Source organism: Octopus sinensis, linkage group LG4 (assembly GCF_006345805.1).
Source record: "Octopus sinensis linkage group LG4, ASM634580v1, whole genome shotgun sequence".
NCBI classification, from domain to species: domain Eukaryota; kingdom Metazoa; phylum Mollusca; class Cephalopoda; order Octopoda; family Octopodidae; genus Octopus; species Octopus sinensis.
The window spans coordinates 10,430,269-10,443,655 of record NC_043000.1 but is presented as its reverse complement, the minus strand read 5'-3'; the positions used below and the strand labels follow the sequence as shown (position 1 = coordinate 10,443,655).

The following is a 13,387-nucleotide window of genomic DNA, read 5'->3' as shown; positions in this document are numbered from 1 at the left end:
CTCAGTTGTTTGCCATCAAAGATCTGCTGAGTTAGTGCTGAAAGGAACTACAGTTTAATCTTTGGGAAACTGTTTAGTTCACTCAGATTTGGAGCTTGGGATATTACTATTAACATAAATAAGTCTTCAAATTTTTCTGCATGTAATGTATTTATCCTTTTGAGTTAGTAACAGTAACTAGTATCACTTAAAACAGTGTTTACTCTCTTTTACTTGTTTCAGTCATTTGACTGTGGCCATGCTGGAGCACCGCCTTTATTCGAGCAAATCGAACCCAGGACTTATTCTTTGTAAGCCTAGTACTTATTCTATCGATCTCTTTTGCCGAACCGCTAAATTGTGGGGATGTAAACGCACCACCATCGGTTGTCAAGCAATGTTCGGGGGACAAACACAGACACACAAACATATACACACACACATACATATATATATATATATATATATATATATATATATATACGACGGGCTTCTTTCAGTTTCCGTCAACCAAATCCACTCACAAGGCTTTGGTCGGCCCGAGATTATAGTAGAAGACGCTTGCCCAAGGTACCACGCAGTGGGACTGAACCAGGAACCATGTGGTTGGTAAGCAAGCTACTTACCACACAGCCACTCCTGCGCCTAAAGGTTTCTCAACCATTTTTTTATCTGTGGATCCCTTTTGATTATTTTTTTATTCCGGTGAATCCCCAAAGCCATTCAATGTTTAAAAGCTAGTTTTATAGAAACTTCTTTCAAAATTTCTAAAGCAAAAGTTTTTCAGGGACCCTTATAATACCGTTGTGGATCCCCAATTATTTTGTTGCGTGGACCCCAAAATCGTATATGGACCCTGGTTGAGAACCACTGACTTAAAACAAGAAAATAAATTTATGGCTTAGATAGAGTAGGGAGGGCAATACTCATAATTTGGCTCAAACACTTGCAACTAAGAACACTCTATTAAAAACCAGCTATAATTATCATAGCTGATTCTTTATATTAATTTGATACTACTACTTTTAACCCATTAGGATTTAAAATGGCCATATCTGGTCCAAATATTCTACCTGTTTTATGCTCAAAGCGGCCGTATCCAACCTAGAGGCCAGGTCTGGCTAATTTTATTTTCAAACCAGACAGATCCAGCCTCTCAAACCTTCTGTACAATGTCGTGTTAAAAACAATTACATCATACATCATTGAAATCTCGAAACTATGAAATAATGTGAATAAATAAGCATTACCTTTGACAATAATCTGAATGCTGACACCCCAAAATGCACTGAAAGTGGGCACACACACACACATATATATATATATATATATATAAGTACAAAGTGAGATAGGGGTTATGAGTGTAACCCACTATGGGATATCAGTTATCCAATATACTGCTGGTGAAGCACCCAAATGGCAAATACATAAATGCTTATAATTGCATTGCAATTAATTCATTTATTGTATTAGATGGACGAAGGTAAAATATTTTACCTCAAATTCAGAATACAAATAAGAAAATGGAGGAACAGATTCATTCCAATCAACGACTTACAGATATTACCAATTCATATTATTTATTTATTAACTACATAAATAGGAACATCCAAATCCAACAAAACAAAACAATATACATCAATATGTAAGATAATAATACCATAAGAATAATATACATAAAATAGATCTTACAGCTGTTTCAGCCTGTAGATAAAGGTATCTCATTCTGCCTATATTAGTCAGATGTATTGAGGTTCCTATTTATGTAGTTAATAAATAAATAGTATGAATTGGTAATATCTGTAAGTCGATGTTTGGAATGAATCTGTTCCTCCATTTTCTTATTTGTGTATATATATATATATATATATATACATATGTAGTTTTCATGTAAACTTTCTCTGAACATTACTTCCATTTACTTCTGTTATAAATCAATCACTGTATACAGAGTATATTTGTACTACTGATCTATAAAAATGAACGGGACTTTGTTAAAATGAAGCTAATGTTATGCCTGAATATTGTTGCTAGCCATTGCAGTTCACTGCGATCTAAGTGGTCATAGATATGACATTCCCTTTCTTTGTAGTTTTTTTTTATGAAATAAAATATTTTCATATTTTTCTATATGTGGAACATGTTTTTATGAGTAATGCTTGCCAGTAATTTCAATCTGTTTCATTTAGCAGACCTACCTACAATAATTATGAAGCTTCAATTCATGTTAGTTTCAAATCCAGGGGTTTTGAACCCAGTGTATCAAGAGGCAGATGCAAGCATGGCTGTGTATTTAGAAATTTGCTTCCCAACCGTGTGGTTTTCGGTTCAGTGTTACTGTGTAGCACCTTGGGCAAATGTTTTCTAGTATAGGCTTCACTGACCAGTGTCTTGTGAGTGGATCTGGTATGGTGGTGAGCTGGCAGAAATGTTAGCACGCCGGGCGAAATGCTTTGTGGTATTTCGTCCGCCGCTGCATTCTGAGTTCAAATTCCGCCGAGGTCAACTTTGCCTTTCATCCTTTCGGGGTCGATTAAATAAGTACCAGTTACACACTGGGGTTGATATAATCAACTTAATACGTTTGTTTGTCCCCTCTATGTTTAGTCCCTTGTGGGCAATAAAGAAATAAGAAGGAAACTGAAAGAAGTCCATCACATATATATATATGTTTGGGAATCTCTGATGTTTTTTCGGCTGATGAGTACGAGCCATCTATATTTACTGCATTTTTTGTAGCTTATTAAAGATGTCCTCGTACGAAACAATTGTACCGATATTTTGATCCATTCTTGTTGCTTTTTTCCTATTTGTAATCACCCCACTTATCGTATGGTTAATACCATATAGATTTCCGGTGCATCCTAGTTAAGGACCATATTCATGTGAATTCATTAGAATTCACTTGAATCTCAATTACTTAAACCGTATATCATCATTTAACGTCCGCTTTCCATGCTAGCATGGGTTGGACGGTTCAACTGGGGTCTGGGGAGCCCGAAGGCTGCACCAGTCCAGTCAGATCTGGCAGTGTTTCTACAGCTGGATGCCCTTCCTAACGCCAACCACTCCGAGAGTGTAGTGGGTGATTTTATGTGCCACCGACACAGGTGCCAGACGAGGCTGGCAAACGGCCACACTCGGATGGTGTTTTTTATGTGCCACCGACACAGGTGCCAGACGAGGCTGGCAGACGGCCACGCTCGGATGGTGTTTTTATGTGCCACCGACACAGGTGCCAGATGAGGCTGGCAAACGGCCACGATCGGATGGTGTTTGTTACGTGCCCACAGCACGGAGGCAAGTCGATGCGGTACTGGCTACGGCCACGTTCGGATGGTTTTCTTGTGTGCCACATATATATATATGTGTGTGTGTGTGTAATATGGCATGTAAAAAGCACCCTTCAAATGTTGGGTATCATGGAGGTGATGACAATGTCTGCTTCTGTCCACTGGATTTATTAATTTTTTTTTTGGGGGGGGGTACTTGTTTCGGCCATGCTGGGGTACTGCTTTTAGTTAAACAAATCGACCCCCAGTACTTACTTTCCTAAGTCTGGTACTTATTCTATTGGTCTTCTTTGCTGAACCACTAGTTGTCAAGTGGCGGTGGGAGGAACAACACACATACACTCATTATACAACAGGCTTCTTTCAGTTTCCATCTACCAGATCCACTCACAAGGCTTTGGTCAGTCCAAGGCTATAGCAGAAGTCACTTGACTGTAGTGGGGCTGAACCCAAAACCATATGGTTGGGAAGCAAACTTCTTTCTGCACAGCCATGCCTGCTTATATATATATCAGGCACATGCTGTCAGTAATTACTCAGGGTAGGCAGTTGGTGACAATTATGCAGTAAAACACAGGTGCATGACTGAGTTGTAGGCAAATTTACATCTGCCTTTATAGCGCGTAAAGCAAACATTGTAGGAATGTACACAGCACATGTACTACAGCAGTATTATGCTGAAATTGAAAGGCTGGGGCAAATTACACCTAACTAATCTACAAAAATATAAAATATTTTATATTTTATGCATAGTAATTAGAGTAACCTTCATAAGTTTATTGAATTAGGTGCATGTTTTGCCATAAAAGGAAAAAATTACTATCGATCTATTTTATCAAGGTAGGTATTGCCTACCCAGGCAGCACATCCCTTACACGCACACACAAACACATATATATGTATGTATGTAAGGTAGGTACAATAAATTCAGGGTGAATACTTGATAAATGTAAGCACCTGTATATGCCAGCTAGTAGCATTGGTGACAGGATAAATGTATCAAATGAAATAAAATGAAAAGCAGGACACAAAGGATGTATGTATGTCGTTGCTATTGTGCAAAAGTATCGTAAGTCCGAAACATTTCTTTTTTAGAAAACGAAAAATAGTTGTACTACACTTTGACAATTTTTGATATTTTGGCATCTGAAGACCAAAAGAACTGGCTATTGCAAGTAAAAATAAATATTGAAAAAACGCATTTGCCCAAATTTGGACATATGACAGTTTAACACAATAGCAATGATATATACACTAACTGTATATCATTTGTCACATATAACTGGCATTGAAACATCTGTTCACTGAGATCCTTTTGTTTTACATGCATTTTCCCATGCTTGCATGGGTTAGATAAATACATGTTGCTGAGACTAATATCTTTTTTTTAATAAGGGAGCTATTAGATTATTGGTTTGTAGCTCAGTCATTTTTTTTGTGTGTGCACAATATCAACATTCACACACATACATATATAGGTGCAGGCATGGGCGTGTGGTAAGAAATCTGCTTCCAACCTACATGGTTTCAGGTTCAGTACCACTACATGCCACCTTGGACGAGTGTCTTCTACTAAAATCCCAGGCTGACCAAAGCTTTGTGAGTAGATTTGGTAGACAGAAACTGGAAGAAGCCCGTTTGTGCATATATACATATAACTGGCACTCCATCGCTTATGATAACGAGGGTTCCAGTTGATCTGATTAACGGAATAGCTTGCTTGTGAGATTAACATGCAAGTGACTGAGCGCTCCACAGACATGCGTACCTCTTCGCATACTTCTCAGGGAGATTCAGTGTAACACAGAGTGTGACAAAGCTGGCCTTTTTGAAAAATGGGTGCTACTCATTTTTGCCAGCTGAGTGGACTGGAGCACCGTGAAATAAAGTGTCTTGCTCAAGGACACAACATGCCACTAGGAATCGAACTCGTGACCCTGTGGCGATGAGCTGAACACCCTAACCACTAAATATTAATAAAAGCGAAATTCTGTCTGTCCATCTGGGACCCCTGTATCTCAGTCTTTATTTTATTTATGTGCCCTTTTCAAGCCTAGCCAGGCTCATGGGCCTGGTTTCCTGGTTTCTATGACGTATGAGTTCTCACCAGCTGGACGGGATGCCAGTCCATTGCAGTGTTACTCAAGAAAGAATGAGAGATGTTGGGGCGAAAAAGTACAACAGGGGTTGCCACCACCCCCTGCCAGAGCCTCGTGGAGCTTTAGGTGTTTTCACTCAATAAACACACACAATGCCCAGTCTGGGAATTGAAACTGTGATCCTCTGACTGCGAGTCTGCTGCCCTAACGACTAGGCCATTGCGCCTCCACATCTTGCTTCTCAGTCTACATAGAGATTATATCTTTTTGGAATCAGGACAATCCCAGGATTGAAAATCTGCCCTTCATTTAGGTCTTGAACATCCAGCATTGGGATCTGATTTAAAAGCATTTGGGTTGCTATTTCTAGCAGGTAAAGCTTGACTGATTCACGCCATCTTGGTTGGTGTTTGTCAGAGGTCGAGGGGGAGATAAATGGCATTTGCTTCGTTAATTTTATGTCAAGATAAGAACTTTGGGACAAATTGGCCAAGTTGGAATTCAACTTGGGACTGGAACAATAGAATGATTGCATTACAGAATTAATTCTTATCCATCCTTAACCTCTGATCAAACATCACTGGGGCATATAGTCACTATAGACATAGCCATGCTATTTAGCCCTGTTGGGGCCTAATTGGCCAGAGGTCAAATTAGCCCTCCGCAGGAGCCAGCATAAAAGTCTGCCCAGAGTACGGATTTTAAGCTAGTATATATATGTGTGTGTGTGAGTGCATTAATATCACCTTGCCTTGACATCTGATAGCTGTAAATGAATGTCACCATCATACAAGCGGTGTCCTTTGTTTCCAGTTTTCTGTGAAAATGCAATCGGTCATGGAGAAATATTACCTTACTTGCAAAAATGTGAGGTTTGGCAACAAGGGCAAAAGGGTGTAGAAAAACCCACCTCAACAAATTCCATTCGACCCATAATAAGCATGGTAAAGTGGATGTTAAAATGACAATAATATATATATATTATTGACCCTTCTGTCCGGCACTAGTCGCCATGATAGATCGTTAGCCACTACACGTATTTTTTTCTCTCCTTGTTTTTTCTGTGTCCCTTTCTGTAGAAGAGCGTAGGCTCGAAATGTAAAAGACTTTTTTTTATTCCTGAGCGTTATACTAATACATCTGTTTGTTTTGTACACCACCTGTCTTTGTCTTTTTTGTTTTTTTCGTAAACTCTCCCTATATATATATATATATGTATACACACACACACACTTGATGGGCTTTATATACTTTCTGTCTAACAAATTCACTCACTAGGCATTGATCAGAGCTATATTAGGAAATATGTGCCCCAGGGTTGTTCAGGGGAACTGGACCCCAAACCATATAGTTGGGAAGACGATAACAATGATAGTAATGGGGTGCCAGAGCAAACTCTCAAGGTACAAGAAGATGAACTTATGAGACGATACAGACAGCGAATAAAATGGTTGTGGAGAGGATGACCCGTAATAAAAATGTTTTCAAGTGATAGATATGACACAAGAAAAATTAAATAGATGAAATGAAATAACAAATAAATCAACATTAAAAGATATATATAAATAAAAAAACAAATTAAAACCTTTAGTATTTGATTGTCAGACCAGTTAAAATAAATTTAGTTTCGTTTATATTAGTAACCATGATAGACGTCTGATTGAACTGAACAAGTTTTTAAATGTCAAATTTCTGAACTTAGGAAAAATTATATATGCTTAACAGTTTGTTGATTTGTAGATCTTGAGCTGAAAAAAAATAAACATTAACAAAAGAATAAGCATATTTCTGAAATCACAGCAACAGTTTTGTGGAAGATATTTTTGAGAGTAAAATAATGTCAAAGTCACAAGTACAAATAATGTCAAATGTATTTATACAGCAGGTATAAATAGTAAAAAAATTACTGATGGTTTGTTAGGTGAGGAAAAATACATGGTAAGTTTCCAAATCTTCTCTCTGCTCGAGCAAATGGAGCTACACAGGTAGCGTGTTTGCGCACAAATTTTTCTGGAGGATATTTTGTAAAGTCAAGCCGATAAATTGTATTATATGTATCTTCATCATCTCTCAGATTTTTGACCCATTTTTTCCTTAAAGCTTTAAGCAAACCAAATTGTGTTGGGGCTCCTGAAAGTAGAAAATTTTAATCGGAAGCATTAGGATTGTTCTTACAATCCCAGTTAGATTTATGGGTAAATAGGAAATGTATTCACAGTAAATGTTATTTTACTCAGGTCTATTTGAGACGAGTGTCTCTTACAATAAATGTACCCAATTCCATTTTGAAAACTGAAATACAGAAATAGCAGAACGCTGATGCAAGTTATAAGAACTACTCAGTGTACAGGTTATGGACACGTTTAGTATTTGGGAGCGTAGATTAATGAAAGACAGGAGACTGCTGATGATGATGATGATCATATTTACACACACACACACACATGATGGGCTTTATATACTTTCTGTCTAACAAATTCATACAAATTCAGAAAACAGCACAGCTCCCATGACTTTAGGAAACATTTTTTCACGCTGAGAGTTGCTGAAGCATGGAACAAACTGCTGGCATCAGTTGTTAGTTGTCGGAGCACTGCAACCTTCAAAACTTCCACGTTCCCTGAGATTCGCCAACACTACACCTGATTTTCTCCCCTCCATACATACACAAGCATGTATCTGACTCATGCATTGTTCGCTCTCCAGACATTTGTACATTACTGCATGTGCTTTAGACGTACTTTTGACAAGTTGTGGTGCACCTGAGCACTGTATACAATAATTTCATTATATTATATTATAATAATAATAATAATAATGTCAAATTTTCTTTGTTTGCATGAGTCAGACAAGAGTATGTTGAGGAAGAGTTTTCTACTGCAGGACACCCTTCTTGGTACAGACCCCAATGTATTTCCAAGTGACATAGTAATCTCCCAGTCTATTGACCAACAAATAGCTTAGACATGTTTTATGCGGAAAACTAGGAACAAACAAAATTGTGGGAAAAGAGTCTTTTATTTATGAAGATTGTGCAACATGTTAAGACATGTCGAGAAGTGTGAATGAGCTTTTGTGGTGGACTGTAAAGCAAACGACAGCATTAGCGAAGTCAATGTTTACAATCTGTGAACAAATACATACAAATAGGAGAAATATAAATTCATTCACACAAACACACACAGAAACATGACAGGTTTCTATCAGTTTCCACTCATAGGACTTTAGCCCTTTTGTTACCAACCCGGCTGAAACTGACTCTGGCTCTGTAGTACAAATGTCTTGTTTGCATAAGTTTTGAATTAAAATCATCCACCAAACCTTAGTCACAATTTAGGTTCCTAACACTAACTGAAAGATAACAGATATTTTACTAAATTCTTTGTTATATTTTAAATTAATTGAAAGAAACACAGAGCATCTCAACAGAATATGGTAACAAAAGAGTTAAAATATATAATAGAGAAACAATTCTTAACCCTTTCGTTACCAACCCAGCTGAAACCGGCTCTGGCTCTGTAGTACAAATGTCTTGTTTGCATAAGTTTTGAATTAAAATCATCTACCAAACCTTAGTCACAATTTAGGTTCCTAACACTAACTGAAAGATAACTGAAATATTTTACTAAATTCTTTGTTATATTTTAAATTAATTGAAAGAAACACAGAGCATCTCAACAGAATATGGTAACAAAATAGTTAAAATATATAATAGAGAAACAATTCTTAACCCTTTCGTTACCAACCCAGCTGAAACCGGCTCTGGCTCTGTAGTACAAATGTCTTGTTTTCATAAGTTTTGAATTAAAATCTTCCACCAAACCTCAGTCACAATTTAGGTTCCAAACGCTAGCTTGATGATAACTGATTTATTTTACTGAATTCTTTGTTATATTTAAAATTAATTGAAAGAAACACAGAGCATCTCAACAGAATATGGTAACAAAATAGTTAAAATATATAATAGAGAAACAATTCTTAACCCTTTCGTTACCAACCCAGCTGAAACCGGCTCTGGCTCTGTAGTACAAATGTCTTGTTTTCATAAGTTTTGAATTAAAATCTTCCACCAAACCTTAGTCACAATTTAGGTTCCAAACACTAGTTATTTTACTAAATTCTTTGTTATATTTAAAGTAATTAAAAGAAACACAGAGCATCTCAAAATAAATACAGTAATGAAAGGGTTAGACAACCTCAAGCTGCAGTAGAAGATATTTGCTCAAGATGGGGATTGAACTTGACCATGAAAAATATGTTACATCACCAGTAACAGGCTGTGGTGGTTAGCATATTAAAGTTTGCTGCACCTCCCCACTGTTCTGCATCCCTCTACCTTCCCCAACTCATACATGATTATTTTTCTTTCTTTTTCCTGAGTCTTATAGACTCATAGGGCTGCTCTCATATAGACTCATAGGGCTGCTTTCATATAGACTCATAGGGCTGGTTTCCACAGCATATATATTCTCTACCTGGATGGTGGGGCCGGTTTGTCAGAGGATTACTCATTTTCACCAGTTGAGTGAACTGAAGCAATGTGAAAGGAAGTGTATTGTTCAAGGACACAACACATCGCACGGTCCAGGAATTGAAACCACAATCTTACAATCATGAGTCCGACACACTAAGCTACATGCTTCCACTCTCATACATCATTGGTCATCTATCACTCCCAACATCCACTCTGTAGGGTTGTTACCTACTTCTCCCCAATCTCCAATCCCTTGCACATACCCACTTACCTAGTTCCTCTGTCCCAACACACTTCTACTCACCTCCCACTTGGGAAGTCCAGCTGCAAGTCATGTAAATAGCACCAAGCACACTCTTGGAGTGGTTGGCGTTAGGAAGGGCATCTAGCCATAGAAACCATGCCAAATCAGATTGGAACTTGGTACAGCTCTCTGGCTCACCAGTTGCAATCAAACTGTCTAATCCATGCCAGCATGGAAAGCTGACATTAAATGAATAATAATAATAATAACAATCCTTTATACTATAGGCACAAGGCCTGAAATTTGGTGGAAGAGACTAGATAATTTCATCGACCCCAGTATTTCACTGGTATTTAATCTATTGACCCCGAAAATATGAAAGGCAAAGTTGACCTTGGCGGAATTTGAACTCAGAAGATTGCAGCAGACAAAATGCTTAGTTGGACTTCCCTGGACTTGCAGCTCCTGCTGATCATTCTCGCACTTTCTCCTAAAGGTGAGTAACCACAGAGCTCTTATACAAGATTCTGCTTGCTCCACCCTCCTCCTATCATATTCTAACCTCATCATCTCCTTGCATAAATGCCTACCAACCAATAAATTCTGTAGTCTTGCAAGTTGTATGATAACCTCACTAGTGCTGGTGGTATGAAAAAAAGCACCCAGTACTCATAGTAAAGTGGTTGGCAATAGAAAAGGCATCCAGACATAGAGATCATGCCAATGCAAACACTGGAGCTTGGCTTGGTCTTTGGACTTATCGGATCCTGTCAAACCATCCAACCCATGTCAGTATGGAACACAGATATTAAATGACAATGGTGACGATTAGCTTAAATCAACATCAGCAACTTTGCTCTGAACAACTTTGTTTTCTAATTACATCATCATCATCGTTTAACGTCCACTTTCCATGCTAGCATGGGTTGGACGATTTTGACTGAGGGCTGGCAAACCAGATGGCTGCACCAGGCTTCAGTCTTGTACCATATAGTCTTTGGAGTAAAAAGTAAATAACTTGAGGCAAAAACTGCATAAACAGAATTAAACCTTTAGTGTTCATATTATTCTATCAAATGCAATAATTATTTTGGTCACATTGTTTAGAATTAACCATGCATTACCTTGTAACCTCAAGATTTCAATGATGTGACTACTCCTTTACTCTTTTACTTATTTCAGTCATTTGACTGTGGCCATGCTGGAGCACTGCTTTTAGTCGAGCAGATCGACCCCAGGACTTATTTTTTGGAAGCCTAGTACTTATTCTATCGGTCGCTTTTGCTGAATCGCTAAGTTACGGGGACGTAAACACACCAGCATCAGTTGTCAGGTGATGTTGGGGAGACAAACACAGACACACAAACATATACACACACACACATATATATATAAATATATATATATATACATATATATGACGAGCTTCTTTCAGTTTCCGTCTACCAAATCCACTCACAAGGCTTTGGTCGGCCCGAGGCTATAGTAGAAGACACATGCCCAAGGCGCCACACAGTGGGAATGAACCCGGAACCATGTGGTTGGTAAGCAAGCCACTAACCACACACCCACTCCTGACTGTTTATTTTTAGAATGACATCGTAAAGTAGGAGTTAGAGGCTGGATCTGGCCAGTTTAAACCTAAAACAGGTAGAATATTTTGGCCAGATATGACTGGTTTAGATGCTAAAGGGCTATACATGTTTATGAAGACAGTAATAAAATATTGGGAACTTTACCAAAATAAGGATGGTCACTCTTTTCAGGAATCCAGGCATCGTGTGTAAAATTCCAGGTTCTTAAAGTCGGTAAATTTTTGTCTCTCCATCGTTGGTTATAATCCTCATCATACATTGTAATCTGATTATTGTCATATATTTCGCTGTAATTGGTTATAAGATCGTCTCCAACACCTGTGTTGTTCCTCTGTTTGTTTTGGAGAGCTTTCTGTCTATCAGGTAGATATGAACTTGTCTTTGGTCGTTGGCATATTGCCTTTTCAGCTTGGTCTCTGTTCCACTGAAAGCGAAATGTATAAAGTACAATGTGTACACTCTTACATACGCTATAGCTAAAGTTATTTCAATAAATGAGTTTCAGAAACATAAAAGATTCTGTGGCATACTCTCTCTTTCTCTCTCTCTCTATATATGTGTGTGTGTTCTTTTATTCTTTTAATTGTTTTAGTCATTTGACTGTGGCCATGCTGGAGCACTGCCTTTAGTCGAAGAAATCGACCCCAGGACTTATTCTTTGTAAGCCTAGTATTTATTCTATTGGGGTCTTTTGCTGAACCACTAAGTTATGGGGGCGTAAACACACCAACATCAGTTGTCAGGTGATGGCGGGGGGGACAAATACAGACACACATACATACATACATACATACATATATATACATATATACGATGGGCTTCTTTCAGTTTCTGTCTACCAAATCCACTCACAGGGCTTCGGTCGACCTGAGGCTATAGTAGATGACAATTGCCGCAGTGGGAATGAACCTGAATCATATGGTTGGGAAGCAAACTTCTTACCACCACACAGCCACTCCTGTGCCTATATATATATAAAATAATCATCGTTTAACGTCCGCTTTTTATGTTGGCGTGGGTTGGGCAGTTTCGCTGAGGTCAGAGGTCCGGTCAATCGATTTGTAGATGCACTCCTCACCCGGAGCTTATCAGCTGGTCATTGATAGCACTGACAACTACGTTTTTGGGGGCCAGGATAATTACTTTCCAGATTGAGGAACACTGTTTCCAAAAATTTGGAAGGGTTGTCCACGTTGTTGCAAAGTTCATTGATGGATATGTCACCCCTATCATTCCTAGAGACCTTGCCTTCTCCAATGGCTAAAATGTCTTCAGCAAATGCTGCAGGCATGCTATCACCAAGCAAGTGTGCACACATGTTTGTGCTTAGGCTTAAGGTCTTAACCTGGAGCCACAATGTGGATGACTTAAGGCATGCGCGCACTTCATCAGCCCGGCTCCCTTTAGGGATGACAGGAAGGGTTTGCTGGAAATCTGAAAGCAATAGAGTTACACCACCCATAGAAGCTGTAGAATCCCTGATACTTTTCAGTGACTGGTCCAGTACCTCAAGGGCACCCTTATTGGTCATTGTGCATTCATCCCATACAGTGAGACAGCACTGTCTAAGAACTTCAGCTTCCTCTGAATTTTTGCCAATGTTGCAAGTAGGAACCTTGGCCCTCACCAAATGTAAAGGCAGCTTGAATGCCGAGTCCGCCGTCGTACCTCCCGGCAATAACGTAGCAGCGATTCTCGAGGAA

General features: G+C 38.6%; 1 protein-coding gene across 1 annotated transcript in view; it reads right to left on the bottom strand.

The window, feature by feature from the left end:
* Positions 1–7,228: 7,228 nt before the first annotated feature.
* Positions 7,229–13,387, bottom strand: part of LOC115211081 (uncharacterized protein C1orf158 homolog) — a 12,923-nt gene continuing 6,764 nt past the window's right edge. Inside the window, exons 2-3 of the mRNA XM_029779971.2 lie at positions 11,829–12,108; positions 7,229–7,501 (exon numbers count right to left, since the gene is read on the bottom strand). Of these exons, the coding sequence (XP_029635831.1) occupies positions 7,275–7,501; positions 11,829–12,108 (507 nt within the window). The 3' untranslated portion in view covers positions 7,229–7,274. The remainder of the gene's footprint in view (positions 7,502–11,828; positions 12,109–13,387) is intronic.